At 36.0% G+C, this 27,696-nt stretch overlaps 1 protein-coding gene across 5 annotated transcripts in view; it reads left to right on the forward strand.

The window, feature by feature from the left end:
* The window catches only part of CNST (consortin, connexin sorting protein), a 49,340-nt gene that overhangs the window by 386 nt on the left and 21,258 nt on the right, over positions 1 to 27,696 (forward strand). The window contains exons 1-8 of one of the 5 annotated variants that reach the window (XM_041476760.1): positions 287 to 541; positions 1,527 to 1,623; positions 3,921 to 3,942; positions 13,546 to 13,983; positions 20,513 to 20,718; positions 23,690 to 23,720; positions 26,226 to 26,312; positions 26,772 to 26,886. In XM_041476760.1, coding sequence (XP_041332694.1) covers positions 1,621 to 1,623; positions 3,921 to 3,942; positions 13,546 to 13,983; positions 20,513 to 20,718; positions 23,690 to 23,720; positions 26,226 to 26,312; positions 26,772 to 26,886 — 902 coding nt within the window. In that variant the 5' untranslated portion in view covers positions 287 to 541; positions 1,527 to 1,620. Of the gene's footprint in view, positions 1 to 286; positions 542 to 1,526; positions 1,624 to 3,920; positions 3,943 to 12,705; positions 12,787 to 13,247; positions 13,318 to 13,545; positions 13,984 to 20,512; positions 20,719 to 23,689; positions 23,721 to 26,225; positions 26,313 to 26,771; positions 26,887 to 27,696 lie in introns of those variants that run through there. The other 4 variants (XM_041476759.1, XM_041476762.1, XM_041476763.1 and 1 more) reach the window with 4 other exon arrangements.

Raw genomic sequence — 27,696 nt, forward strand, 5'->3', positions numbered from 1 at the left:
GGCCGCGGGGGCAGGTGGCGGTGCCGCGGCTCCTGGCCCCGGCGCGGTGCCCCGGAGCGCAGCGCGGGCAGGGCTGGGCTCGGCGCGCTCGGGAGGGGGGCTCGGGCCGGCGGGCAGCGCTCTGCCGGGCGCCCGTGGAGCGGTGTGTGCGCTCCGTGTGTCGGTGAAGTCCCAGGAGCTACGTTTTTAGTTTGAGGTTTGCCTGGGTGTTTCACGGGAGTCTTTGATGTCCGCGTCTGCAGCTAAATAGTCACTTCGGGACTCGGTTGTTTGTATCGCCTGCCGCTCCCAGCAGGTGCAGGATTCTGCTCCGGCCGATCTCCGGCATCGGTCCTTGCCGGCTTCTCTCTGCTCCATACCTTGTTGCAGTTACGGTTTAGGCGAAACCTGTAATTTTCGGTGACAGTGACGTTGTCCATTCGGCAACGTCCCCGATGCCTGAACGAGAAATAACTTTAAGATCATCTTCAAGACGTTTTCAAGTTCTGCCAAACTGGAGTTCATCCTTCAGAGATGCTGTGCCAAAACCTGTCAGTGGCAGGTGAGTGGCCGCAGTGTGATGGGGGAAGGGAGAGAGAATCCTTCCAAATGTGTTTCCCTGCTCCCTGTCTCGTTTGTGCAGAAGGTAAGAGAGATCTGGCAATCACGGGGTACACCTCGTCTTCAAATTAATGGTTCAGAAGTAGACTTTCTGTATTATTTTCTACAAATTGCTTAGTTTCTTGTATCTTGTTTCTCTGTTTGTGAATTGAGAAATTAACACTTCCCTACTTACTAAATAAAGTCGTTTTGTTTGGTATATCACTCAAAAACAAATTGGGATAGAAAATTGTGCCTTTGTTGTTCTGTTTTTGGGGGGACCTACGTGTGGCATGAAGAGTGGCTCAGCTGAATTTAGAAAAATGTCTTAGCAAATGCAGCAGTCCTTCAACACTGCCATTTATTTTTAAATACTCAGCTTTTTTACACTGAGTGCTGTAATAGTTTTCCCTGTGCCTTAAGGGAAATGGACAGATTGTTCTGCTGGATGATGGGATAGACCTCAATCCATTTTTAAACTGGACTTTATGTTTTAATAGCTTGTTCCCTCTCTTACTAATTAGTCTGATAATTCAGTAATTTGTAGGACTTTTAGAACATCAAGCAGAACTTGGTTTTCTCAGAGCAAGTGTCTAGTAATGTCCTAATTCAGCATTCCTTATCAAAATATATTGATAGCTGTGGCCACAGAAAAGTTTGGTATAGTTTTAAGCTCAATTAATGAATTTTGGAAGTTTTTGTTTTCGCTTGGAGGACTCAGGAGTGCTAGGGTCATCTTTGAATGGGCTGTTCAGAGCAACTGAGATTATTCAAAGGAGGTGTTTTCTAATAAAAGCCAAATTAGAAAATGCCCTGCCAAGTCTTTGGACACTAGAAATTTTACACTTTTCTTCATGAGTTTATTTGTTTTAGCTTAGCGCTTGCCTGGGTTGAACCACAGGTCTCTATGGGCTAAACTCATGGTTTGTTTTTTTCCCCCCTGCTAGAACTGCTAGATATATGCTGAATCTTTCATGCATAAAGGACTGCCTCTTCATGACCTGGTCATTATCTTTGACAAACTGATGAAACCATAGGAAAATGGTAAGTTTCTTACATTTTTTTTTAAATTTAGAAATTACAATATAGGGAATTGTTTAATACATTGAAGTGTATTAAAGTGTATCACAGGGACATTTGAACAGTTATTTGTACATTATGGTTGATTGTGGGATGTGTTTTCTAGTTTAATCCAGCTATCACCGCATGCAAATATTTGAATTTACAGTCTTACCTCATACAGCCTTATGTCTTTGTAAATTATGTGCGTTGTTGAGTGCTCTGGAATTGTTTCCTCCTAATTATTGTTTCCTGAAATAAATCAGAGGGAATCAAAAGGGTTACCTGTTTGATTGGATTCCAGTCTATGCTTGAACCAAAAGAGCTCATTAGCTTTATGGGTCAAAAGGATAGTAAAGAGATTTGATTTTTTTTTTTCAATGGTTCTAAATATCTTTTGTATTTACCTTTATTTGGCTCAATTTAAAACTGCTTTTTCAAATTAATATTATAGCATTAGTCTTTTAGTATTATTTTGCTATGTTGTAACCACTTAGCCATAGTAAATACTGGCAATGGTTTCTAAGGGTGAAAATTGCAAAAGTACCTGGATCTTGATCTCAGTTTTTCAAACTCTTATGCTTATGCTTCATTTTAAGTACAAATTTGGCAGAATTTCTATCTTCCACAAAAAGAACCTGATGGGTATGTCGATGGAAATTTGCATGATGGTATTTTTTCCTTGTCCTAGTGGATACTTATCATTAGAGTCTCCTCTAAAGACTCAGAATACAGATTAAGTTTGAAAGGTTTACATGTTATCAAATACCACCTCTAATGTGACTTTTAGAAAAAGCTTTCAATAGAAATGAAAGAAACTCTTACAACAGAGCTGAAAGAATCACTTAAGCCTATTTGCTTCAGTAATGTGAAAATAAAATAATCTGCTACATGCTTGAGTTGACAGAAATGTCTCTGCTTTGCTGACAAGCAGTATGCTGCAGAATTCTTGTTTTCATTTATTTTATTAAGCATACTTGAATAATTTTGTTGTAATGCTTTGGTTGGTGACCAAGGAAAATAGTAGGAGTGGTAAGAGATTTTTTCAAAAGTGCTCCAAGCACTGCACATTCAGGAAAAGAGTCTCTAGGAAGAATTATTTTTTTTTTTTAATCTGTAAGAGAGTAGCCTCATTCTTTTGTCATATATTCTAGCCATCGCTGTCCCCCGCCCCAAGCCCATATATGCACAAAGGAAATCTCCCAAGAACTGAAGTAGCATTTAATCCTATGCCACAATCTGGTTTGAGATCCAGTGAGTTTGCAGCCTGTGGGTTGTGTTCGACATCTTCCTTTGCAGTGAAAGTCTGCCTTTATAAGGAGGTCAGGCAATTTTGTATTTAGAGCTGTTACGGTCTATAAACCTTAACTTACTGCTTTCCTACATGTCCTCTGTCGACAATTAAAAATTGTTTGACATTTGGATGGGGGACAGTGGCTAGGGTGGGGGAAGTTTTGCTGTTTGGCCAAGCTATTAGTAGCAAGGGAAATTAGAATCCAAGGTTCCTTGGACGCTCGCCTGCTCCATGTGACAATGTAGATTCCAGGCTAGCGCTGAAAACCTGATTAATAGGGAGTTGCTGTCCATTAAAAGACTGTTAGATCAATTGTGCAGATCACTGGAGAGTAACTGCCTAGGTACCAATTAAATGAAACTATAAAGTAAGTTCTCCTTTGAGATAGTTTCTGAGCTCTAGGTGTGATGTCATGTATGCTAGAATAAACTTATTTGAATAAAAAAGTTAAACCACTCCTATGCTATTTTTCTTATGTAATACCATGCTGTTTAATAGGGAAGCTTTTTCATACCAGGTGCAGATTGATTTTGCAGCCTTACAAACACTGCAGCAAAGTTTACAGCTGACAAAAGAACCATTCAAAACAAAAGTAAACATTTTTAAAATTATCTGATGCCTTGAATTCTGTCCCTGTTGATGCTAACAACAGTGTCCGTGTTTTATTTCCCTTCTAATGAACACTAAGCAATATTTTTGACAGTTTCAGTGGAGAGGTGAAGGTTTCAGTGTAGTGTGAAGATGGTTGCGTAAGCTGTGTGTTATAAGGCATTTTGGCAGGGTTACAAATTTCTCACTCTGCACTTTGTCTGTGTGTACAGAGGATCTCAGTCCCTAGGGCTATCAATCTGGCGTCTTTCATCAGCACTAAATTTACTGCAAATAATTTTTGTGTGCATGCAAAAAAAAAAAAAAAAAAAGCGCTATTAAACCTTTGTGGGCAGGAGTGAAAACATTCAAATAGATGCTTTTTCTGTTTATTTCTCAGAATATCTCTTCGTTGAATTCTGGTGAGCATATTCTGCTGACTTAAATTCACTCAGCATGTGTTCGTGTGTCTGTCTCATCATAAGTCTTTATCCAGAAGGCTTTTGAAATGTTGCCTTGCTCGAGAACCTGTCGCACCAAAGATTTTTTCCTTGTTTTTTTTTTCTTATTAATCTACTTACAGTATAACTGTGATGTCTTTGAAACTGTCTGGCTAACTGATAAGGCAAGTCAAATGCTGTTAGTGCCAGAGATTCCTGTGGAGAAATTTTGCTGTGTTGTGTGCTTGCTTTTTAGGAACAGAGCTGCTTAGTGCGAGTGTGAAGTTTTTTCCACTGTTGTTCCATTATGCTGCTCCACCTGTCCCAAGTGAATTGCTAATGTGTGGCCTTAGAATGTGAGCTTCAGCATGGCTTTGCTCTGTCCATGCCAATGATTTTCTTGGGTTTTTTGTTTGGTACATTAATGTTACACTGGAGGGCAAGTTCAGATCAATTCAGAACAACTTTTAAAAAAGAAAGACCCTAAAACTAATCATGGTATTCATTTTATCTTGGTAAAATGAGCATGTTAGGAAGATTTTTAAGTTCACTTGATGAATATGTTGAAATAATATGGAAATTCTTAATGTACATTTTGGAGGTTCTTTCTTAATGGCTATAACTTGGAATTTTGTATGTTTTTAGCCTCTGAGTGAGGGCATGATGATCTTATCACTTCAGACCAACATTTCATCTGGACCTGGATCACAGTTCAGGTGTTGTTCATTCTGTTTTTACAGTTCTTACAGTTGACCCAATTTGGCAAAATAAACAAATTGGGGTGCATCTTGTCCTGAAATTACACGTTTGTCAGTTGTTCAGTAATGTTTTGGCATTTTCACTGACTCATGTCATTATTTTATAAAGCGAAATACACCGTGCAGAGATTACACATTTGAACCTAGGAAGATTTGATCTTGGCAAGAGTTAGCATATAAAATTACTCTTTATCCAGTGTTGTTTTGGGAGCTGCTTAGTTTCTTACCTGGATTTCTCTTTTTTTCCTGGAAGACTGTTGAAGTTTACTGTGTTAATACTGAAATATAGCATCATTAACACAAGGAGAAATAATAGTCATTCAGTTTCTCTTTGGGCTTTTAAACTTCTTCTGTCATGGAATCATTGAAAAAATCTCACTTTGGATTTTAAGTCAAATTAGTTTTTACTACCTTACAGTACTGAGTTTTTGTTAATGTTTGTGATAGCGGCGATTTTGTAATGGAAAGATCTTTTTTAAATGGAAACTACTTAAAGTGACCTTGATCATAGTTTTTTGAAAAGCTGATCTGAAACAAATCAGATCTCTGTTTCCAGGCTCAGGTATTGCAAGCATTCAAATTCCATAAGGAGAAACTGTATGCTGCAGAAAACCTCTCTAAGATCTATTAGTCAAAAGTATGTGTAAATTGTTAGAGACAGCTCATATAGCCAATATCTGTTTACACAATTAGAGCTGAAATGAATTTACCATAATAACTTCCTGTTGAAAGGGGGAGAGTTGAAACAGCACTCAAGGCTAAATTCACCACTAGGTTTAAGTAGTTGCAGCTTCATTAACTTCAGTCAAGTTACACCAGTGATTAATTTTTTTGGGGGGTTGTGATTTGCTTAGCATAGGTCTCTTACAGTTCGTACATGATTAAGTTCTTGCTCATGCATTTAAGGGCCAAAAAAAGAAAGAAGAAAAAAGACGAGATGAAATGTATTGTACCTCCTTACAGTCCTTGTATGAAATATTTATTTCATAATCTCTCATTGTATTAATCTTTGCTACATCCCTGTGAAATGTATCAGTACTTTGTGGTTAAGAAGTGCAATACAGGTGATGTAACAGTGTGACTGACTTCATGGAGGAGGTTCAGAGCAAAGAATGGATTTGATCTCATTCATTTGTATCTGACACTGAATAATGTAGAAACTAGACCATCCTTCCTTTTGGAAATACAAGGTGAACAGATGCAAGATTTTAGTAGAGCTGCTGAGTATTCTGATTTTCTAATGATGACAATTATTAAAGCTCTAACAATTAGCTCTATTCTTAATAAACCTTCTGGTTGGTCCTGCAGGCTTGATAACAGAGGGACTGCAAGTATGTAATACTTTTGGACAAGAATTGTTTCATAACTTTTATGGACAGCTTTCCATTCTACTTGTGGTTTCTTCTGGTGTTGATATGATTTAGGACCTTACTGTATATTTTTTTAATACTAACTTTCTGTGTGTTGATGAGGGCTATAAAACTTGCTTGTCCCTCATCAATATGAAAAAGTGTGGAATTCAGTCTTACTATGAAATGTAATTCTCAGAAAGTCTTGAACATTCTTCTTTCTTCAGTTGGGCAACTTTTAGATAATTGCCTCATTCTTCTTTGGATTTCAAGGGATCTTTTCTGTCATTTCTGCTTTTTCATATATGTTGAAAATTGTTACCTGAGATCATGAGAGATTTTATATCGTATGTTTTTTAGCAACCTCTTATGAGAAGGTAGGATCCAACAGCTTTCTTAGGTCCTTGGAAATTAAAGATTTGGATGAGAGTGAGTTGAGCTGGTTAATTCTCATAAATATAGTCTGCGGATTTGCAGGACTTTTTTTTTCTTTTTTTCCTGAAAGGAAAAAGTACCTATCCTAGAAAAGATGCATAAATTTGTCTAGTAGGAAGCTTTTAATTTGTGTCATGCTTTGTAATCAAACTTGTGCACATGTTCTGAAGTGTAACAAAAATTGGAGAGTTCTTCAATTAGAAGGAAAATTTAAAAATCAAAAAAGGCAAATTACTACTTTTCAGAAGACTTAAAAGGAGGTTCATGCATCCCAAGGCAAGACCAGTTACTCATAGGTTATTCCTGAGCAACATTTGTCTAGACTGTTTATAAAAGAGCTGCAATGGTGAGAGTTCTCCATTCTCCTAAAGCAGTCTGGTTACTGCCTTTTCTACCATATATCTCTTGTTTTTGTTGCAGATAAGAAAAAAAAAAAATTGAACACATCGAATGGTTACTTTTTGTTCTTGTAACATTCAGTCAAATTTGTGCCAGTGAAGCTTGAAACCCAAAACTTTTCAGACACTTGGGGGACTCATCACTGTGTATTTTGAGTGCTGACAAAGAGGCTGTTTGTGTGAAATTTTTGAGAGAACTGTCATATGTTCTACTAAAAGCTACTATTTGTTTCCAGACAAACTTCTTGTATTTGGCTACATGACTGAAACATATTTTTTAAGTAATGTTAAATGTTGAATAGTAGATTATGCCTGGCAGTATGTTTATCATTGTTTATTAAAACTGTGAATAAGCAGTATGACTAGGAAGCTTAGAAGTTGAAAATAGCATGTGAAACTTCCTCTTTAAACCTCACTATTCCTGCTGTTTATAGATGTGAAGATCATTGTGCCTTTAAATGCCAGTGCCGCTTGAGAAATGTCACTTCAGTGTCAGAAAGTACAAAACCACCAAAGTGTTTACACTCAGACATTTTTGTAAATTCAATGAAATTAGATAAACCACCCTGGTATCTGGATACTTCTTGAAGGAAAACAGACTTAATGCATTTGAAAAAATAGACCTCAATCTGTGTATCTGACACAGAAGCAGAAAGCACGTAGAAAGATATTTTTACCCTTAGTACATTTTTTTCAAAGCCAAGCAGGGCAAACTGAACAGGCAGAAGGACATTAATGAGATTCTCTCATGGTGAGGCTGTCCAGTAAAAGGGCTGTACATTAGTCTGCCTTTTGCAGTGATAAACTTCAGTGAGTCCATGCTATAAGGCAGCACAACAGCATGGGGTGTGTTTTTCTGCAGAGGTGTCAGGTTGGATAATGAAAGCATACATATGAATATCTTTATTTCCCTTCCTTTAGAAACAGCAGCGTTCCAACTATTATGTTTCACATAAAACACAATGCAGAGCAGAATTCTGTTAGCTGGAATTGCTCTGGCTTTGTGAGATGATTACAGCAACATGAATTGCCTATTGCCTTTGTCTGCTGTCTGTTTCTTTCTGTAGCAAATTCTGTGGTGGTCAAGCACATCTTCAGCAGCTAGTACTTGTCTTGGTTGTGGTGAGGCAAGGGCACTCTGCTGATGATATTCCAGGCTTCTTTAGGTATATCTTGGCTTCCACATTAGATGAAGAAGCAAACTGTTGTACAGAAGTTGAATTTGCACTTCTCTAAAGAACATGTGTGCTCTTTGTTTATTAGCTCCTGTAACAACATAGTAGAATTGTCCTTTTTCCTGCAAGCTAATGAACTCCTAATGCTATGTTATATGTAGTTTTTACATAGTGTCATGTAGATACTGGGTCATTTAGAGTTTCCCCCAATCACTGAATCTTCATTTTGGTATTAAATATAAATGTTCATAGAATGGGATCAATCTTTTTCCTTCTATGTGGATGTTAATGGGCAGTAAGAAGAATTCCCAGTATATGTTTTGATTGTGTATGGCCATGATAGTTTTCACATTGGTTTTTATTAATTTGTAGAAGATTATTTATCAATATGAAAAAAGATACATGACAAGAGAATATTTAAATGACAGTATCTTCACACCAGCTATCAGAATGATCAACAGATTTATTCTTAGAAATATATGGATTAGGTTTAGTTATTCTTTACATTTTAGTGTTTCTGCAGTTTTCCTCATTTTGTTCTAATGGTAGAAGCACCAACTCTGTAAACATAATGATTTATATGACTTGTTTCATTTTCATGGAATCAGTTTTGTTTGTTTGTTTTGGTTTTTTTCTCCAGGACTTGTAAAGCTGCTTGTATTTAAGTAAAAAAGTGAGGGGGGAGATACTAAAACCCTTGCAACAGTAAAGAAGACTAAATTCCTTTAATACTAGTTAGTGCCTATTTTTCATCTGTCCTTAAACCTGAAACTTGCTGGATTTCTTCTTTAAAATGATGGGGGTTCCACAACATCTCTAGACAGCCTGTTTGGTTGTTTACATAGCGACCTTTTTTAGACTGAATTGCTTTTGCCAGATGTAGTGCTGACCCTTCCTTTCTAAAACTTTTCTCTTGCTGGGATCCAGGTTCTCTTGTGTGCATCTTGTTCTGTGTATATGGTGCACAAAAAACCCCCCATGATTGTAATTGATTAGTGCCTGGTAGAACATAATGAATTCTCTTGTGTGTGTAACACTTGCTGTATTATATTTCAAGAGAAAAAGAAAGCTTGGACTCTTGGTCAATTTTCTGTCTGATATCTCTTTGAGATGCTTTTCATCATAACAAAACTGACTGGTTAATCCCTATTTCACATAGATGTGCTTATTTATTCCAAAAGTTTGAGGATATTCTGTTTGTGTTAGTGAATTTCATGTTATTCCTTTTGGAGCACTTACTACTACAATTTGAATTTAATTAAATCCTCAAAAATGCTTATAACTGCTACTAACTGCAGACTATATACTGCTATTGTGGTTTATCATTGAAGTTAATGAAAATATTGCATAGAAGCAGCACTGAGAAACAATCTGAAATGCCCATTCATTTTGAATAGAGCAGTGTTGGTGATATACTGAGGAGGCTGACTTTCAAAGAATTAAAAGACTTAAATCTCTTTAATTAACACAGAAAAAATAAATGGCATGAAAATAAGTGAGGGAAAATAGTGTCTTTGGCAGAAGAGCTATATAAAGCCAATCAAATGGAATAAAAAACCAGTTTGATGTAAACTTTTCGAATGTTAGAAGAAGCAACATTATGGTGTGGATTGTTCTGTAAGATACATCCAAGATCAGTAAATGAAATACTACACTATATGTTCAGTAAACATTCACAGAGCCCACCAGCTGTTCAGCATAAAGGAGCCGAGTTAGCATGAAAGTTTAAGAGGCCTGGTGGTGTTTCTGGTTTTGTTTTGTTTTTAATACCCTCTTCAAATTTTATCCATGCCAGGTCAGGAGTGATCCCGCTTCTTACTACCTTTTTTTTTTCCCCCCAACAGCTATATTTAAGGTTATCTTTCCATAGTAAGGATAGATGGAAAAAAGTGAGGAACTGAAAAAGTTGTCAAAATGGTATTAAGTTGTATGAAGTACATGAAAGGGAGCACTGACGAGTATGGGCCTTTTAAAACTGAACTTGACCTAAAATACACGCGAGGGCCATTTCTCTAATGTACATACTGTTTGTCCTAAAGCAAACAAAAATACCAGTAATTTCTTCAATACAGACTTTGTCTTTTAGCCACTTGGCAAATATTTTCCATTTTATTTTTTATTTGTGCTATGATCACCATGATTACATGTGCCAGTTGTATGAATCTGTGTGGCAACTGAAGCGCTTTTATTCAGCAGTACCTTTTAACAGAGGTCAGCACGGTTCTTCTCAGTGTTGGCTTTTATTTCAATTTTGGGCAACCAGTGAAGGGAGAAAAGATGGGCCTATGAAGAAAAAAACCTTTTTTATTAACATGTTGTTTGTTTTTACAATTCATTTCAGTGAAATAAATTCAGTAAATACAGGAACCACATGTTAATGGTCTTTATAGTTTACATCTTAAGAGATTTTAATTTCATTTTTGTTTATAAATAAGTGTTTCTACTTTTGTTTTTAGACAGAGCTAAAGTTAATTCTCACAGGATTTAGATTCACTCTGATACCTGCCTGGTGCCTTGGTAAACTCAAAAGGAATTACAAATAGTAGCATTGAAAATCAAAAAAGTAAAAAATTTCATCTGGGTAGGAGGGGAAATACTTCTAAAAGATCAAGGGCAAGAGTGTTCTAAATTCCTTGAACTAGCTTTTTTGGGTTTTTATTCTCTAGGGAGTCCTAAAGGGTTGTAGAAAAGAATAGATTTTCAGGGCTGCTTTTATTTGGAGAAATACTGAGTTTCAAGCAATAAACCAAGAAATGTTGTGGTTTCCAGCTTCTAACTACAGAGGGACTATCATTCCAACCAAATGTTCAGAGGAAGTGAGTTAACATTTTCCATCAGAATGTTAGCTTCCTCTACAGCAAATATCACTTGTCAAAAGCATCTTTTCTCATTTTTCACAATCAAATAGGAAACACCTTGTTAAATGCATTTGTAGTTCTTTTTCCCTTTGCTGACTGTTAAAAGGATAAACTGTTTTCTGCGGATAGAAGTGAGACAGCGGTGGTAGGACATGCTGATTTTTTAATTATTGCTGTTAAAACTAATTCCTCATTGGGTTTGGGCAGTTTACTTCAACCTCTTTTGATGCATTATTTGATCTATGAGCTGGGGAAAGCAGCAGTAGTTATTACTGCATGTGGCAGAAATACTAAAATGTGAACCTTTCAAATATAATATTGTGTTTGGGATTATTTTTTTTAGTGCTTTAGAACAGGTATCAATAAATCAACATGACTGTGGTATGGGTGTCTAATAATATCTAGTTCTGATTCTTTCTAATCTGATTAAAGTTCTTTCCTCATCTTAACCTGTAATTTTGTGTTTAATTCTCTTTGAGAGAAAATGGCTTGATTAAGGAGCATCCTTCTGGTGGACACATGCATTTTCCAGATAAGTCCTCAGTATCTCCTCTAGAGTTACCTTTGTCTTTCTGGTGCTCAGGGAAAACCAGTTATCACCTAATGTGGCTGCCAAAGGAAAATGCAACTTTCATCTCTATGTACAATTCCTAATTCTTCTAGACTAGGACAGAATATTTCCATCAGAAGGGACCCACAGTTATCACCCTGTCCCGAGCAACTCAGGGCTTACCAAAAGTTAGTGTGCTACAAAGAGCCTTGTCCAAATGCCTCTTAGACACTGGGGCATTGACCCCCTCTCTAGGAAGCCCGTTCCAGTGTTTGACCACACCCTTAGTAAAGAAATGCTTCCTAATGTCCAGTCTGACCTTCCCTGGCGCTGCTTCTGTGTTTTAGGGTAGGCAGTAATTTTTGTTAGACTGGTACGGCTGGAAGTGGTTAGCCAGTTCTTCAGGTTGGAAGCAGAGATGGAGTTGTCCTGGGTGGTGCTGGCTTTTGCTTTTGTACTGCCCAGCTGGTGGTGGCTTCTTGCCCTCTGTGCTTCTCTGGAGCTCCTCACCATGTATTTAACCAGGCCTGTGCTTTGTGTGCTTGTCTGTGAGCATGTTGTTGGAGACAGTGTCAAAGCCAGTCACAGTAAATTGCATCCATTATTCCCCCTTCTTCTGCTAAGCAAGGCAGTGTTTTGTAGAAGCACAACTTACCCATCATAAATCCACTCTGACTGCACTTGATGACCACCTTATCCTTCAGATGTTTCAAAATACTTTCTGGGCTAATTTGCTCTAATATCTTCCAAGGATTGAGGTGAGGCAGAGCAGCCTGTAGCTCCCTAAATCCTTCTTGTGCCTAAGATAGCAGTGATGGTTTATTTTTCTTTTATATTTTTTTCCCCTCGGTCCTTTTAGCAACAATGAAGTTTATGAAGGAATAATTTGGGGAAAATCACTTTATTAATCTTTGTCAGAAATATGTGTATGAAGGAAACCCTACTTATTCTTTGGAATTTTTTTCCATTTTTCTGCAACTTAATTTTTCTAGCAAGTAAAATGAAAGATTATCTTGCAAATTTACCAAGTATGTATTTCATTTACTCAACTTCTGTGTACCAAGAGTTAAGAAAGCCTGGTGAAAACAGGTATCCTAAAACGTACTTTCCTTTACAGGAAAGCATAGGAAGCTGCTGTAGGAGGCTTACCTAAGCTCTTCTGCAATACAAGAGTGCTTGCTGTTTCTTGGCTTCACTATTCAAAACGTGAGCTAGATCCAGTGAGATGTACATAATGGAGCTGTATTTCGGGTGTGTGGTTGCTAATTAAACAGCAGTATTGCCGTGCTTCTAAAGGCTAAAGGTAGGAACTGATACAACAATGGTCCTGGACATGGAGGTCTTCTGCTAAGTTACTCTTTTTTTGTTCCCGTGAATGTGTCTAATTGCAGCATTGATTGGAGCTGCACCTTCACAAAAAGGGAAAATTGACTCTTGCTGAGAGTAGGTGGGGGTTTTGGTTTTTTATCAACAAACCATCTGCTTCTGTGTATACTGAACACATGTTGAATGTTTCCTTGAAAATAATGTGACAATTGAGGCAATAAACAAGTTCTACTTCCATCTAATTCTGATAACACAGTTAATCTATCTGCAAGTTTGATCTGATACCATCACTGACAGAATTAAAAGTTGTTCTATTTTATTCCTCCCTGGTTTATTTTTATTTCAGGCTAACTATGATCTTATGTGACAAGAATGCTTTTGTTTTAGCCACGGATTTAAAGGCGGGAGAAGGGGGACGTGAGGCTTCTGTTTATCTTCTTGTTTTTCTCATTACCTCAGCTGTAACAACAGGAGCACTGTTGTAAAGATCAGCTGTGCTTGTGCTCAGGTAACTACAACAATTATAATTGGATAAAAATATAACTTTATAGGTTTTTTTTGTATGTAAATATCCCCGTGCTAAGACTTTAAGTGGGTCAGTGAATGAAAGAAATTCTCCATACTTTTAAGCTGTATCACTTGGCTAATGTGAGTCTTTATTGACTGGCACTGACTGACATTATTTATCTGTTATACTATACGTATTGTAAAGGCTTCATTCCATTTTATATTTTAGGTCTAAAAATATCTGGAGGGAGATTAAGTGTTTCAACAAGTAACGCTCTAATGGATGACAGAGACTTTCCACCAAATGATCTGCAAATAGACTCAAAGGACAGTCTTCCTGCTAACTATAGAGTAGAAGGTTTGGCATCTCATCTGATTCCTTCAGCTGATGAAAATGAAAATCAACTTGACAGTGATGGGAATGAAGTTCTGACCAGTAGTAGCATTCTTATGGGACGACAGGATAAAGGTGAACAGGATAACATCAATAATAATGAGAATATGGACAGTGGAGACTGGATCCCAAGCTGTACGGAAAGTGAGACTGAGAGAAGATCTGTAAATGTCCATATGGACCCTCAGCTGGAGGAAAAGCCTGTTACAGAAAAACAGCCAGGTGGAAAAAGAAGTCCAAGAAGCAAAAGAAGCTCCAATAAAAAATCTAAAGGTACTTAATTTAAATTTTTTTGTTCTGTTTATTTCAGAAGTAACACTGTAGTTTAAATCTGTGAGCTAATAAGAAATATATTTTAGGTGTTGTACTAATTATTTTTAGCATTTCACTAAAGGTTTGATGGGTTTTGGTTTGTTGTATTTTTTTTTCTCAGAACTGCTACTAGTCTTCGGTCAGATTCAACTCTACATGTTTTCACCTTCTGTATTTTAAACAGTGGCTGTGTAGCAAATGTAACACACCAAGTAAACAGGAGGAGAGGGAGGTACACCGTGTCAGTATGGAAACTGGGCTGGCATCCAAACCAGAATGGACAGAAATTCTGGCATTACAGTTTTCCTCATTTGAACATCATGGTGGAGTACAACATTTTGGTGTCTTGATCCCATGTCAACATTTGAAATCTCGTTATGTGTATCAAATAGCTTGGTTTTGCCCTGCTGTTGTAAAATTTACTTACATTTTTCAAAGCTTACCAGATAGGCCTAGGTTGTGTGTTTTGGGTAACAAACTTTTAAAAAATGTGTTCCCACCAATTTTTGATGTTACTTTTTCTTTAGGTACTTTGGATGTGAATTGGATAAGGAAAATGCAATGTTTGTTGAATGTTCTTACTTGAAATCCTTCTTCCCTTTTTGAAGGAGTAGGATTTAGTATGGTTTTTGCCATACATCCTAAAGCTTATGTGTCATAGTGCTGTATATGTTAATTAAAATCAGTATGTTTCATGCACAGGTTTCTTTGAAAGAACAGCTGATTCATGTGTGCTTTTTTCCATGCATTTTAAACGAACTAATTTTAAAATACAATTTTCCTCCTAAATGGCAAGTCTTTTGTGACCTAATCAAAAAGCTGATTATTATTTAAGGGATTATAGGCCAGGTAAAGACAGGAAAAGAAGGACGCCTTGCATTCCATATCTTGTACAAATAGGCAAAATTTGAAAAGAAAAATTATATTTTCTAGTAGAGATAAGAGCATTCTGAAATCTGTCATTACAGGGAGAATGATTTCTCAATAACTTTCTTCAGCACTTAATAAGTAGATATATTTCACCTGTAGATTTAAGTTTTAATAACAGAATAAAATAATTAAAATGAGATAGGCAGAAGTGATTGAGAACCAGTCATCTGTATGATGGAAATAACAAAAAACAAGTTGGTGAAAAGTTATACATACATGTTGACAGAGGTATCTGAAGCACAATAAGAGGAAGAAAGGAAAAAACTCCCCTAAACGCTAGAAGTTGAACCTGGCTCTTATTCTTTCTCCATTAGTTCGTATTCCTGTTGAATGAACTCATGCAGAAATACTGCAAAATGAGCTGTCCACAGTAGATTGAAGTTTTAAGACAAAAATTAGAATCCTGAAAATACAGAAAATTTCATGGAAAAACCTGGCAATGTAGAAAACCACACAAGAGAACATCCTGTCTGCAAAACTCTTTAGAGTTTTATTGAATTCTTATTAATAAACTCCTGTTACTTTATTAATAAAGAACCTTGATTGTTAGAGAGGAAGATCAAAAAATAAAATTACATTATATCTGCCATTGTTTATGGGCTAATATACATTTAGTAATTTTTTCAATACTCTCACATGATGTTTCTTCTGTTTTCACAGAATGCATTTGACTGTGTCACAATTTCTTGATGTTGCAAATGTAATTATTTTAGTAGCAATCTTCCATTTTATTACCAGCACCAGCTGTTTTAAATAATTCCTGAATATCTCACTACACCATCTACATAAAGGTCCAAACTAGCTTTCTTCTCCTTATACCAACTCAGAGTTAAAGGAGAGAAAAATTAAACTAGATGGGAAGATTCCTGAGTGGGTGACAGTGGGAGCACCACACAAGCAAGCTGGAATATCAAACTAAATACTTACATGGCATGTATTGTTGTGATTTTTATAAAAATATATTTTAAACTGCTGAGAAATCATGGATGAGTTACTTTGACTCATAACTAAGGAAGAGATTTATGAATCTTTTTCTCTTTAAGCACACCTGTTATGATTGCTATTAAATGTTGCCATTCTAGAAAAGATAACATTTGACTTAAAAAGCATATTGTTCATATTCCTCTTCTTGCTAGTGACTAAAGTAATTTATGTAGAAAATTACATTTTAGTCATCTTTGTTTACTTGTGACTTGCTCAGCAGAATTTTGGTGATCATTAGAGAAGCCAATCTTTCGCTCTCAACGTGTTTTTGCTTTAAAAGGAAGAACAAGTACTCACACTTGCAACGTGTTTGAAGCCCTCTAAATAGTTGTTTGTGAAGCAAAAGCGGTTATAAGTTGGATTATTATCTGTCTGTATATGCTTGGGATCTGTTGTAGCTGAAATTATCCTAGCTTCTCCTATCAGTAGACTGGAATGCAAGTTTAGCAGTCACTGTACCTGGTTGAAGATCCTTCTGGCTCCATATTCTTCCCTGGACAGAGGCCAACAGAGCATTTGTAGGTGAGAGTACAAGGGCAAGGCAAACGTGTAGTGATTTGTTTGCATGTTCTGCTCTCCATCTGCAATCTCAGGATTTCCCCAAGTGGAAATTGATAGACTGTAATACTTTAGAGTGAATTTGTCACCTGACTTACAGTTGCTTTTTGCATCCATTTCAGTGTCCTGGAGTAAGCAGTTCCAGGATTTAATCTATTTATTGTTTGAAGGAGAACCTCCTTTGAGCCCTCTTGATGCTGTAGGAAATTGAGAGGGGATGGACAAGTCTATAGCTCCTAGATCCCAATTTTTTCTCACATTCTTTTTGTATATTCATCATAGTTTTGAATGTACTATGATTATATCTGGTTAGGGAGGACTGGTGACCAAAGAATACATGTACATTTTAACTGAAGAATTTAAACTTTAGTCATTATTCATAATGTTATTCCTTGTAAAGAGTTGTACTAACTTTAGTGTGGTAGAGATAGTGACTCATCAAGTTTAATCTGTTTCAATATATTTTTGTAAATATGGTCTTCAGATTATTTATATTCTCTGAAAATAAATTAATCTTTTTTCAAAAGGTCAGTCCTGGCATAACTTAATATTGTCAAATCATTATATGATCTCTTAACATAGTATAACATGGTATAACCTGCACTCAGTCTTTTTTCCCCAAGTTAAATTCTGCAACATATGCTTTTTCTGTGAATTATCCCACTTATTTCTTATAGCAGCTTGAAGGTGGAGGAAGGAGAAAAGTGTTTGGGATGGAATTGGTGTTGAAGGAAATAAAATATATGTATATAAGATAGTCAAATTACATGAAAATTCAAGTAATGTTATTTAATTTAGGGTTGTGTACTAAATAAGATTTTGAGCTTGCTCAGTTGAAGTTGTAGCTTTACCACCAAACTTTCATCTCAAAATCTCTTCTTTTAAAAATGAATAATTTTTAAATACTTGCTGGTCTTTTTTCTTTTTTCCTCAATAGTTCTTGAATGAATCAGTCTGAAACAGCTTTCTGTATTGGGTACCAAAGAATGTTTAAAAAAAGAAATTGCCATATGTTTTCTGTACTAGAAACTTCTGTTACTGGTGACTTTAGTGCTACTGAATATGAAAATTCAAATTTAATTCAAATATAAAAAACAGAAGGCAACATTCATAATTTTATGTTGATAGCAAATCACTCATACTTGCACCTTGGATTCATCCTCAGGTAGGTAACAAAGAGCATCTCAATTTCATATACTTGCAGTACTGAAAAAGAGAAAAACCTGAGACATACTGAAAAATGTGGGGTTTTATTAAGTGTGTCAAAATTTGATCTCTTTTAGGCAAACATGGGGCTGCTTCTGTGAGCTGTTGGGGAAATTGAGAGAAAGTTTGCTTCTCTCCATATCTTAGGAAACATTGGCACCAAACTGGGCATAGAAGGGATCACTTGAAACATTTGTGAGTCTGGCAGAGCAAAACCTTGAGCCTGGCTCTTTGCCACGGACCTGCTGAGTGCTCTGGCCAGTGATGTTTTCTGTGTCTCTTTCACACATTTTCATAAATCCTTTGATTCCATTCTGCGCTGGAGTAAATATCAGTGCTTTATAAAATGAAAAAAATTAATCCTTCCTTATTAAAAAATCAGAAATATCATAAGATACCTGTATCTATCTGCTTTGGACAGTAAGATTGATTGATTCCTGGAAAAAGTAGAGTGCTGTTTTCAAGAATGGGGGAAAAAATAAATAGGGATCCTAGCCCATCACATCTTTATGGTGAAATAGCATTGCAAAGTGTTAAAATAAAAGTTCTTTGTTGTAGTGCTACTAGGGCACAAATATTGTCTTGTGTTGAAAATCAAACAAGTTAGAATTAACCCACATAACTGTAAGGCCTCCCTTTCAAAATCAGGTAAGAAATTCGAGGGCAGGATTTGATTCCGAGTGGCAGCTCAACCATATGTACAAATAATAATGCAGTTTATGAACTGTGTTAGCAACAGTATCATGAAAACATTAAAATTAAGGTTTTTTTATGGGAGTTGCTATTGAGCATGTTGCAGTCAATGTTCATGTTTTCACGTGACAGGTGATTATTAACTGCTTTAAAAAGTGCAGCTTGAAGTGACGTTTGGATTCTTTGTTTGTTTTTCTGAGAGAAAAGGTTTGCCAGAACATGAGGACCCTCTTTTCTGGTTTCATGATAATGTGCTAAACAGGAAGCTGTACTTTTAAAGACAGCCTTAATTCCATCTCTAGAAGTATTTCCTCGTTTGTATCTTGCATCCAGTTGTGTCTCTTGTTGCTTTTGGCCCGCAGGAAACCCAAATAAATACCGGAAGAGATCAGAGATGTGCATTAATTTTGAAGAAGCAATGCTAAGTTACACCCATATTTTTTCTGGCAGTAAGCCCTGTAAAAATAGCCACCCACAGAGATGATTAGTAGTCCTAACTTGGATAGTTTACTAAATAAAGAATTTAAAATAATCAAAATGGTGACATGTTCCATGGACAAACTAATACCTTTCTTAGGTCCTAAATCTTAAACCTGAATTATCATTGTTGGGTTTCAGAGGCAATGAAAACAAAGGGGTCTGAAACCGAGTGCCCAAGCTGAGGACACAAATGTACTTGAAACAGTGCCCTCAGCTGTCCATCTTTCAAATGATAACATGATTTCAGCAAATGTTGATTGGGGAACATTACTCATTACAATTTGAGTTTATTAAAAGTTTATTGTGCGCATTTCTGTGGCCAAATTCTCCAAATTGTTTTAAACAATTGTGGGAATTTTTTTTTAAGTTCAGTCTTACCCAAGTGTGTGAAATTCAATGTTTTATGGAGAAATAAAAAGGAGTTTATTAACTGTTGGAATCAGCTGTAGTTTTCTGGTTGCTGCTGTGACTGTGTTTTACAGGAAGCTGTCATTTATTGCTCTCTGATGATTGTGAGAGACTGATCCAGTCAGTATATGGGTAACTGATTTCTCCCACTGCTGCTGTCACTATACTTCTCTACGCTTCTTTGTTAATCTCATTTAACATTTTCTCATAATTATCATATTCATGATCAAAATACACAAGTTTTGCATTTCTAACAATAAAATGTGGGATTTGCACCCAGAAAGTTTTGGGGTTTTTTTATAATATTCTTGTAGTGTTATGCTTTACATTATTTTTCATATCTCCACCTGATTACCTGACTTTTTTTTGACTCCTGTAAAACTGGGGACAGGCAACAGTGAACTGCCAGGAAATGCACCATGGAGAACCTAGTTTTCTGTCTAGCAAGAAGTTCTGGGATCTAATGACACACATCTAATCAATGACACACATCCTTGTGTCATTGTTACCAACATAGGTCAGCACTGCTGTCTCTTTGCCTGGACACTCAAACTATCCAGCTGTGTAAGGGTGGGGGTCTTCCTTTTCACTCAGGAGGAAGGTCCCCTTAGACATCTCTTTCCTACAGTAGAATCCCACACTGGCATCATCTGCATCTTTCTATTCTTTAAGATCCTGCTGTCACTGTGAGGAGCCACTGTGTTACTATCTGAAAAACAGGAACTGGTTGAATTGTCCTTCTTCCCTTGTGTGTCTGTCCACGCCCAGGACACCTCCTTGTCTGATGTCCTTGGCAGGAGCAGAGAGACAAACTGAAAACCTCAGTCATACTGCCCTCACCTACCTGATATTTGCCCTTGTTGAGCAAAACTTCATTCTAAGCACTTTTAGGTCATCCTGGTCTCTTATTAATAATTCTGTATAACGCTTTCTAAGTGTTCTGATTTTTTTTCCCATAAGTGAAAGCAGGGTCCCATTTAGAAGCGTACAAAGGTCCCATTTAGAAGTTTACAAATATATCTGATGAATGTTACTGTGTTGTGTTGGGTAGGTGAGCTGACAGTGAGACAGACCTGTCACAATTAATTTTGACATTGCCAGCATTTAGTTTAGCAGCGATGTTGTTTAACATACCAGGTTTTTATTCATAACATTCATATTGAAATTTCCTAAAAGAGCAACTCAATGTATTTTTTTTGAATCCTAACCTAAGTACTTGTCCTTTTTAAAGGCATTTCTACAGTGGGAGCCACAACGATCCAGGAGGAAAATGCTCTTAATACAGATACGGATTTTGTGCAGGCTGAAGGTGCTGTTGAAGCAAAGGAAAACTTTCATCCAAAGGACCAAAAGCAAACATTGCAGTCTCTTTTCTCTTTGCTCCGTGAAGAGGTTGAGCAGATGGATTCAAAGATACTGCCCCTGTGTCTCCATCAGGTACTTTCTATGATTTTGGTGTACTGCACCCAGTTTTTCTTTTATTTGAAACCTTTGTTCATTAGGAAATAGATGCATAAATGCAATTTATACCAATACTCATATCTGGGCAGGACACTTTGATGCATATCAGGTGGTCAAGGCAAATATCTCTTCTAACATCTTCTAATATTTCCTAAATTATAAATTGCCTTGTAAATATATTCTGTAGTTAAAGGAAACTCTTAAGGATGGGTTTCTAACTCCCCAAATGGTGAAATTAGTTTGGCAGGAAGATTTAGCAAAATCACTCTTTAATCTACCTTGAATAAAGTTTGTAAGACCCTGGTATAATTACAGAACAGCAGATACATAAATAAAAATTTAAGTCTGGAATTGTTTTTACTGCTGCAGACATCTTTCTAGCACAAATTTTATGCATGAATATTAAGATTCAAGTTTTTCTTATTGTATACCTTTATATTAGCACAGTTGCAACACCTGCAAGACCAAAGGAAAAACTGTGGTTTGAAAAGCAATCTTTCTTACAAACTGTCCAATATGTTCCTTTTTTTTTCCTGGAGGTTTTGATGCAGAAGGAATATGTGGATAGGACTTGATGCAGTATTAATGTACAGTTGTTGTTTAGTTATGTCAGACTAACAGCAGACTAGAAGACCTTTTGCTTGGCTGTGATGTCTAATATGGGTCACATGTAGATACTATACCTATCTGATTTGACTTAGCTGCATTGTCTTTATTTTGGAAGATGTTTTAAATTTCTAAACTGCAGTGACATTCCTGCATTCTTCTTCTTTGATACAAATCAGCAATTATATGGGAGAAAGAGGTGTCACTTAGGATTGCACATTATAGGTAATCTATATTTGACATAGAATGTTAAATTATTTTTTCTAATCTGTGCTTGAGCGAAGATATTTGATACTGTTCCTTAACTTATGAGAAGCTTAGCTTTAGGGTTAACAATTTGTGCTTTTAGCCTCATCAAATTTGGTGGTTTTTCACAAGTCAGTACCAAGGTCATTTTTGGAAAACAAGGTAGGGCAAAAACTTAAAATGTTTTACAAATATCAAGGGGATCAATTGCACATGATGAAGGTGAAATGTGTTGCTTTTTAGATGAGGAAGCCAAACCCTGAGGGGAAGAAGTTTTTGAAACTCATACAGGATCTGTGACAGAACTGAGAACAATATCTGCATATTCAGATTGAAATATGTATTCGAACACTATCTCTTTTTCCTAAAAATTCTCAAGCATTTTGAATGGAGTGTTTGAAAGAATGCTAATAGAACTTACAAGGCTCATAACCTGTTTTTTTTAATAGAGGATGGAATGGGGGAGGATTTTAAGTTTAGTGATTTTAAGTTTATTTCCTGTAAAAGTGAGTGTGTTGAAAATTTTTTCCCTTTCTAGTGAATTAACCTGTCATCTTCAGACTTTTTTTTTTTCAGATTGCTAATACAGCCTGACAGTAACATTAAACCTAGTTATCAAATACTCTTCTACAACATTGTTTTTCTATTCTTTATGACAAAATTCAGTGTAAAATCAAGAGCTGTGTCAGATGTTCTGGAGTATTAACAGTCCATGATGTTTGTGGGAAGCCTGTATTGAATACTTAAAGACTGTTGGATAATAGAGATTGTTCTAAGAGGCACCTTCTAATTAAAATAGGATGTAATTTTTTTCCTGTCTTGAATGGGATTCATCTGATTTGTTTAGGACTTGTTACAGAATCTAAGAGGTATTTTTATATAGAACATAGGTAGAACCTTTGACAGCTCAAAAAATTCTTAGGATGCTATTGTGGGCAACAGACAAAACGCGCAGATAAAGAACATTAAAAGTCACAAAATTGGCTTTTGAAGGTACCAAGCTCGGAATGGTCTGGTGGTTAGCAGTCAGGCTGAGAGCCAGGAAATACAATTTGTAGTCCAGACTCCTATATCAAGTTGCTGTCTTTTTTGAGCAATCATCTTCAGACTTCTACAAAAGTGCTTATTTAAGCCCTCCATATCATGACTACTTAAATCAATCCCAAAGATCTTGAGACTGAATTTTTGAGTGCTCCCACAGAAATCATTGGGGAATCATCTATGAGGTGCCTCAGCCTGACTGTTCTGGTGTCAGCATGCCTGCAGTCCTGGACACATTTTGCCAGCTCTGCCCTTGCCTCACCATGCCTGGCACACAGGAAAGCTGCCAAAATTTGCTGTCCCTAAGGACTGATTGCTTGTAAAGGTCACTGGTAGGGTAGAGCTCTGTGGAATACTTCTGAGGTTTATATTTTTTGTATTTCATCACATTTACAAACAAAGATGTCAGTATTCCTCAGCTTTTTAGGAAAGCCTGCACAGTTTTGTAACAAGCACAAATAAGTTATTGTTGCAATTCTCAAATATTTTTTGTTTACAGGAAGACAAAAGACTGTTCTTTTCTCATCAGTCAGGAAACCTCCATTTCTGTTTTAAAACATTGCAATGTAATGTTCAGGAGAGAGCAGCAATGATCTTAATTTGATCAAACATAAGGAAACATTGGTCAGGCACAGAATTCAAACTTTTGAACTGGTGTCAGTAAAAATTGTACTTCTGTTGCAGGTCATTTTAAAGCTTTCTATTAAGATAACTAAAAATGTTTCTAAAATAATTTTTATAGTTGTAGGAACTTAAAACCCTACTAAGGTTTTTTTTTTGTTTTTGTAAATTACACAATTCAAATTCTGTAAATTACACAAAATCAAATCTGCTTTGTGTGAGAGGATTTAATATTTCTGTGGTATTTGATACTCTTTTAAAACCTTTTTCCTAGAATAGGAATACATGTATTTTGTCAGAACATTAATATATTACCCAAACTAAATAGGAACCTGCAAACTAGATGTTTCAAGCTATGATTAAAAGTTTATGTTACATCCTTACCACCTTCATGAGAATTATAGAATCTTATTTTTTTTTTCCACTTTTGCAGATAGCTGAGACCTATTTTCAAGAGGAGGAATGTATCCTTTTACTTGCAGAAATTGTTGCACAGTATTAAAATAATGTGGTATGATAAAACATAAAAGTCCAGTGCTTTGTTGTTAACTCACATCTTGTGGGTCAGGGTTAGAAAGAAGTGAACAACCATAATTCACCCATGAGTGAACACACAGTATGGTAGCAAATCCTCCTTAATCAAACAACTGGATTGTGAGCTAAGGGATAAATTCACTTCCAACAGCTGTACTGATGCAGTCATTAGTAGCTGGACATAAGCAAGGAAGTAAGAAAACATTTTCAAAGAACTTTTGTTTTTATAGGAAAACTTCTATTCTAAATATTAGTAACTGGGAAAATGTCCATTTTACAGGTAGGGTATGTATTATATCAAATACAGTACTTACAGTATGATAAAATTATCACAACAGTTGATTAGAATATGTACTAAAAATGTCTAGTTTGGAATAAAAATACCAAACACCTGGAGCTGAGATCAGCAACCTGCAAACAATAGCAAAATGGTGTTTGATGAATGCTAATCAGTCAAAATGCTGTCAAGTTAGTCTGAGAAATTGTTGTAGGAGAATATGGGTAACTGCTTCTGGGAACAGTTTAATAGTCCAGTTTGTTTTGATTTGTTCCTAGATAATGCAAGTAAGTTTGGTCAAAAAGTTGTAATAGTTGAACTACTGATAATTATTCTGATATATTTCAGTAATTGTGTGAGACAATAATAATATTAAACCTCAAAGTTAAGTCAGAATTTCAGAAAAGGTGGACTGGGATTTCCTCTTTGCTTGAAAGGGAAAATGATTAGATTATAAAAAGAAAATGCCAGTGGTAAGCCCTTAAGGTATATGTGATTCACTATGATGCATCATATATTAGAGAATTTGTGCATAGTGATTATTTCTTTATTTTGTAATTTGTACAAACAAAATACAGCAAATAGACAATTGTGTAGGCTAAGTAACAAGGCATAAGAAACCTAGACAAATTATGTTAGCCTGTAGATAAAACCAGAGAGCTAACAGTTGCAATGTTATAAAAGCAACATATAAAACAAAATATCCATCACTGTTGTAGAGGACTGCACTTTTGTTTTGGTCCTCCTCATTCAAAAGTGTCCATCAGAAAATGTGAATTGCACAGCACAAATTAAAGGCATGGAAAAATTCTGTAGTAAGTTATGATGGGGGGGGATACAGTAAATTTAAAATATAAATGGCATGGTAGAAACAGTTCCTCTTTCATTTGAGTGCTTTAATTGAAAGGCATTCTATTTAAAGCTGATCAAAGGAAATATTTTTTAATGCAATGTACACCTGATGTGTGGAATTCAACACCACTATATAATACATATTTATGAAGGATATCTCCACTGTACCTCCAGCCATCAGTTTCCTGAGGTTAATAAAGAACTTACTTGATCATGTTGCACTGTATTAATTATCCATGACAGACATTTTAATTCATCCAGTGTGGAATCTCATATTAAAAATAATTCAGGGTTTATTGCTGTGATCCTCTAAGGCTCTCTCTGTGATCTGTAATTCTGTTTCTAATAACAGATTTCCTGAAGACAGGGAATATTCTTTCCATTAATATTGCTGTTCATAAGCCATGCTGTTGCATGAGGCTAACCAGAATAACAAGTACTGGTTGTGTTTTTCTAATAATTACTCCAGTGTTTTAATTAGCATTAATAATGGAAAGTGGGTTTTCTGTATTACTAAGAACCTCATTCACTTCTATCCTCATTGTATTGTAGAATTACATTTCAAATAGCTGGTAAAAGAGCTTCAAACAGCACAACTAACAACTCAGGCTTAGTGGAGCTAGCATTATCCTGACTATTGTAAAATATGTGACTATCAGTGTAACTTTGTGAATATATTGATAACCCTAAGGAAGGGGAAAGAGTTCTTCATGAAGAAGAAAAGTGAGCAGACTCTTGAGGAAAACAAAAGGTAAACTCAGCAGCCCAACAGTGTTGTATATAATGGTTGAAAAGAGGGCAGGTATTTTTCAAAAGTTGAAGTTGGATCAGTTGTTTTAATACTGTCTCCAGCTGGTCAGTAGAAAGGAGTCATATTTTCAGTTAGTCATGGTTATTGGCATGTATTTGTACTTCTTGCAGGATATGTGCTGGTATTTGTTTTGCTTGTCATTTCCCAGAGATTTCATATTTTTGGTAAAGTTATCAGCATAATGATATTTCAGTCATTTCTTTTCAAGAAAAATCTCTTGTTGTGCTTCAGGCACATGGGAAGAGGTACCTGCTGAAAAGAATAGGATTTTCATTTTTGAATGTTTCTCAACTCATTTTACTTCTTGCCTGCCATTTTCATGTCTGCTATTTTTTCTTTCTTGCACAGAAATTGGGATGCTAGCCCTTTTTCACTTTGATTAATTTATTTCAAATTTCAAGTGTGTAATTACTTCCCTTTCAAACATGATATCAATTATAAGTAAGTTATACCTTGTCCACATATGTGTGCATTTGCCTTTAACCTTTCATTCAGATGAGAAGGCCATGAAGTTCATTCAGCTTGAACGACTTTATCATGAGCAGCTGCTTGCAAATCTTTCTTCCATACAGGAGCAGTGGGGTGAGTACCAGCTAAACTAATATGGAAGAAGAAAGACTTTTGTTTCTATTTCTAAATAATAGAGTTACATTTCCAGGCTAAAAATGTTACATAGCAAAAGTGGCATTGATATCAGAATTTCTCTGAGCTTGTTATAAGAAGAGTGTTCATGCTTTGGAATTTTTTGCACACATTTAATTATAAATGTAGAAATAGTTTGTAGCTCTTTATTCTGTTAATCAAGATTCTGATCCACAGTTGTTTCAAGGTCATTTTTGTGTTAGGATTGGTGAGTGTGATGTGATGAAAATAAAGTGTCTTCTGAAAGAATAGGATGCTGTTCTACATAGTCTGAAACAAGACTGTAGAACATACACAGAAAAGTTGTCAATATTTCTCCATTAATTAGTTTCACCTACTTGTATTATGTTAAGCTACTTTTAAAGTATCTTGAGTAAAAATTATTTTGATTTAATGTAGAAAGAAAATGGAAAACAGCAGTTCCCAGTCCAGTTACAACACTGAGGAATTCAGATAAAGAGCTGAGTGGCCAAGAACTGGAAAAGCTTACTAGAGTTTGCTCTTCACATCAACAGTGAGTATAAGAAAGTATTATTACTCCTCAAACTAATATGTTACTGCAGGTGTTGTCTCCTTGTACTCCATTATGGGTGTTCTGAAATAATCCGTGTCAAAATAAACGTTGCATCACTGACTTGAATTTGGTTATGAAGTGGTGGTTCCTTCTGATATGTAACTAAAATATTTTTACCATCAGTTTTCACATTTTTAAATATTGTTTGAGGAACGCATGAAGACTAAATCTGAATTCGTTTTAGCAAATCATAAGTTTTCCAGAACAGGAGTTTTGAGTTTTGTTATTTCAACCAAAGGAAAAACTGAATACTGTTAATTTAGGAAGAGAGAGACTGTAGAACTAATGATGGTATTCCTGTTTAATACCTATTGGTTTAATCATTGTTTCAAAATGCAAATGTCCAGCATCTCACACTTCAGCACCCATACCTACGCTGTATGATTTTACTCCCAAATTTCCACATTTTAGGACAATTTCTTAATGCTTAAAGTAGTTCTTTTACCTTCTATTAATTTCATATTGGTTGCATTTACATGAAGCAGTGATTCTGTACTTTCCTAGCACGACAGTGTTCTGAACAGTGAAATCTCAGTTGGTAGCTGCTTTGCCTGATCCATCAGCCTCCTGAATCAGTGTATCACAGTACAACAAACTTGTGCCTAGGGTGCTTTTCTGGGTAGTAACACATATGGGATTGTACCCATCAGGTAGGAGGAGATCTGTTCCTTCATGCGTGAATATCCTACTGTCCAGACATTGATTTTAATGCACAGATGGAAAAAATCATACGAGCTGCCACTGAAAAAT

Source organism: Pyrgilauda ruficollis, unplaced genomic scaffold (assembly GCF_017590135.1).
Source record: "Pyrgilauda ruficollis isolate IOZ18807 unplaced genomic scaffold, ASM1759013v1 scaffold4, whole genome shotgun sequence".
In the NCBI taxonomy this organism is placed as follows: domain Eukaryota; kingdom Metazoa; phylum Chordata; class Aves; order Passeriformes; family Passeridae; genus Pyrgilauda; species Pyrgilauda ruficollis.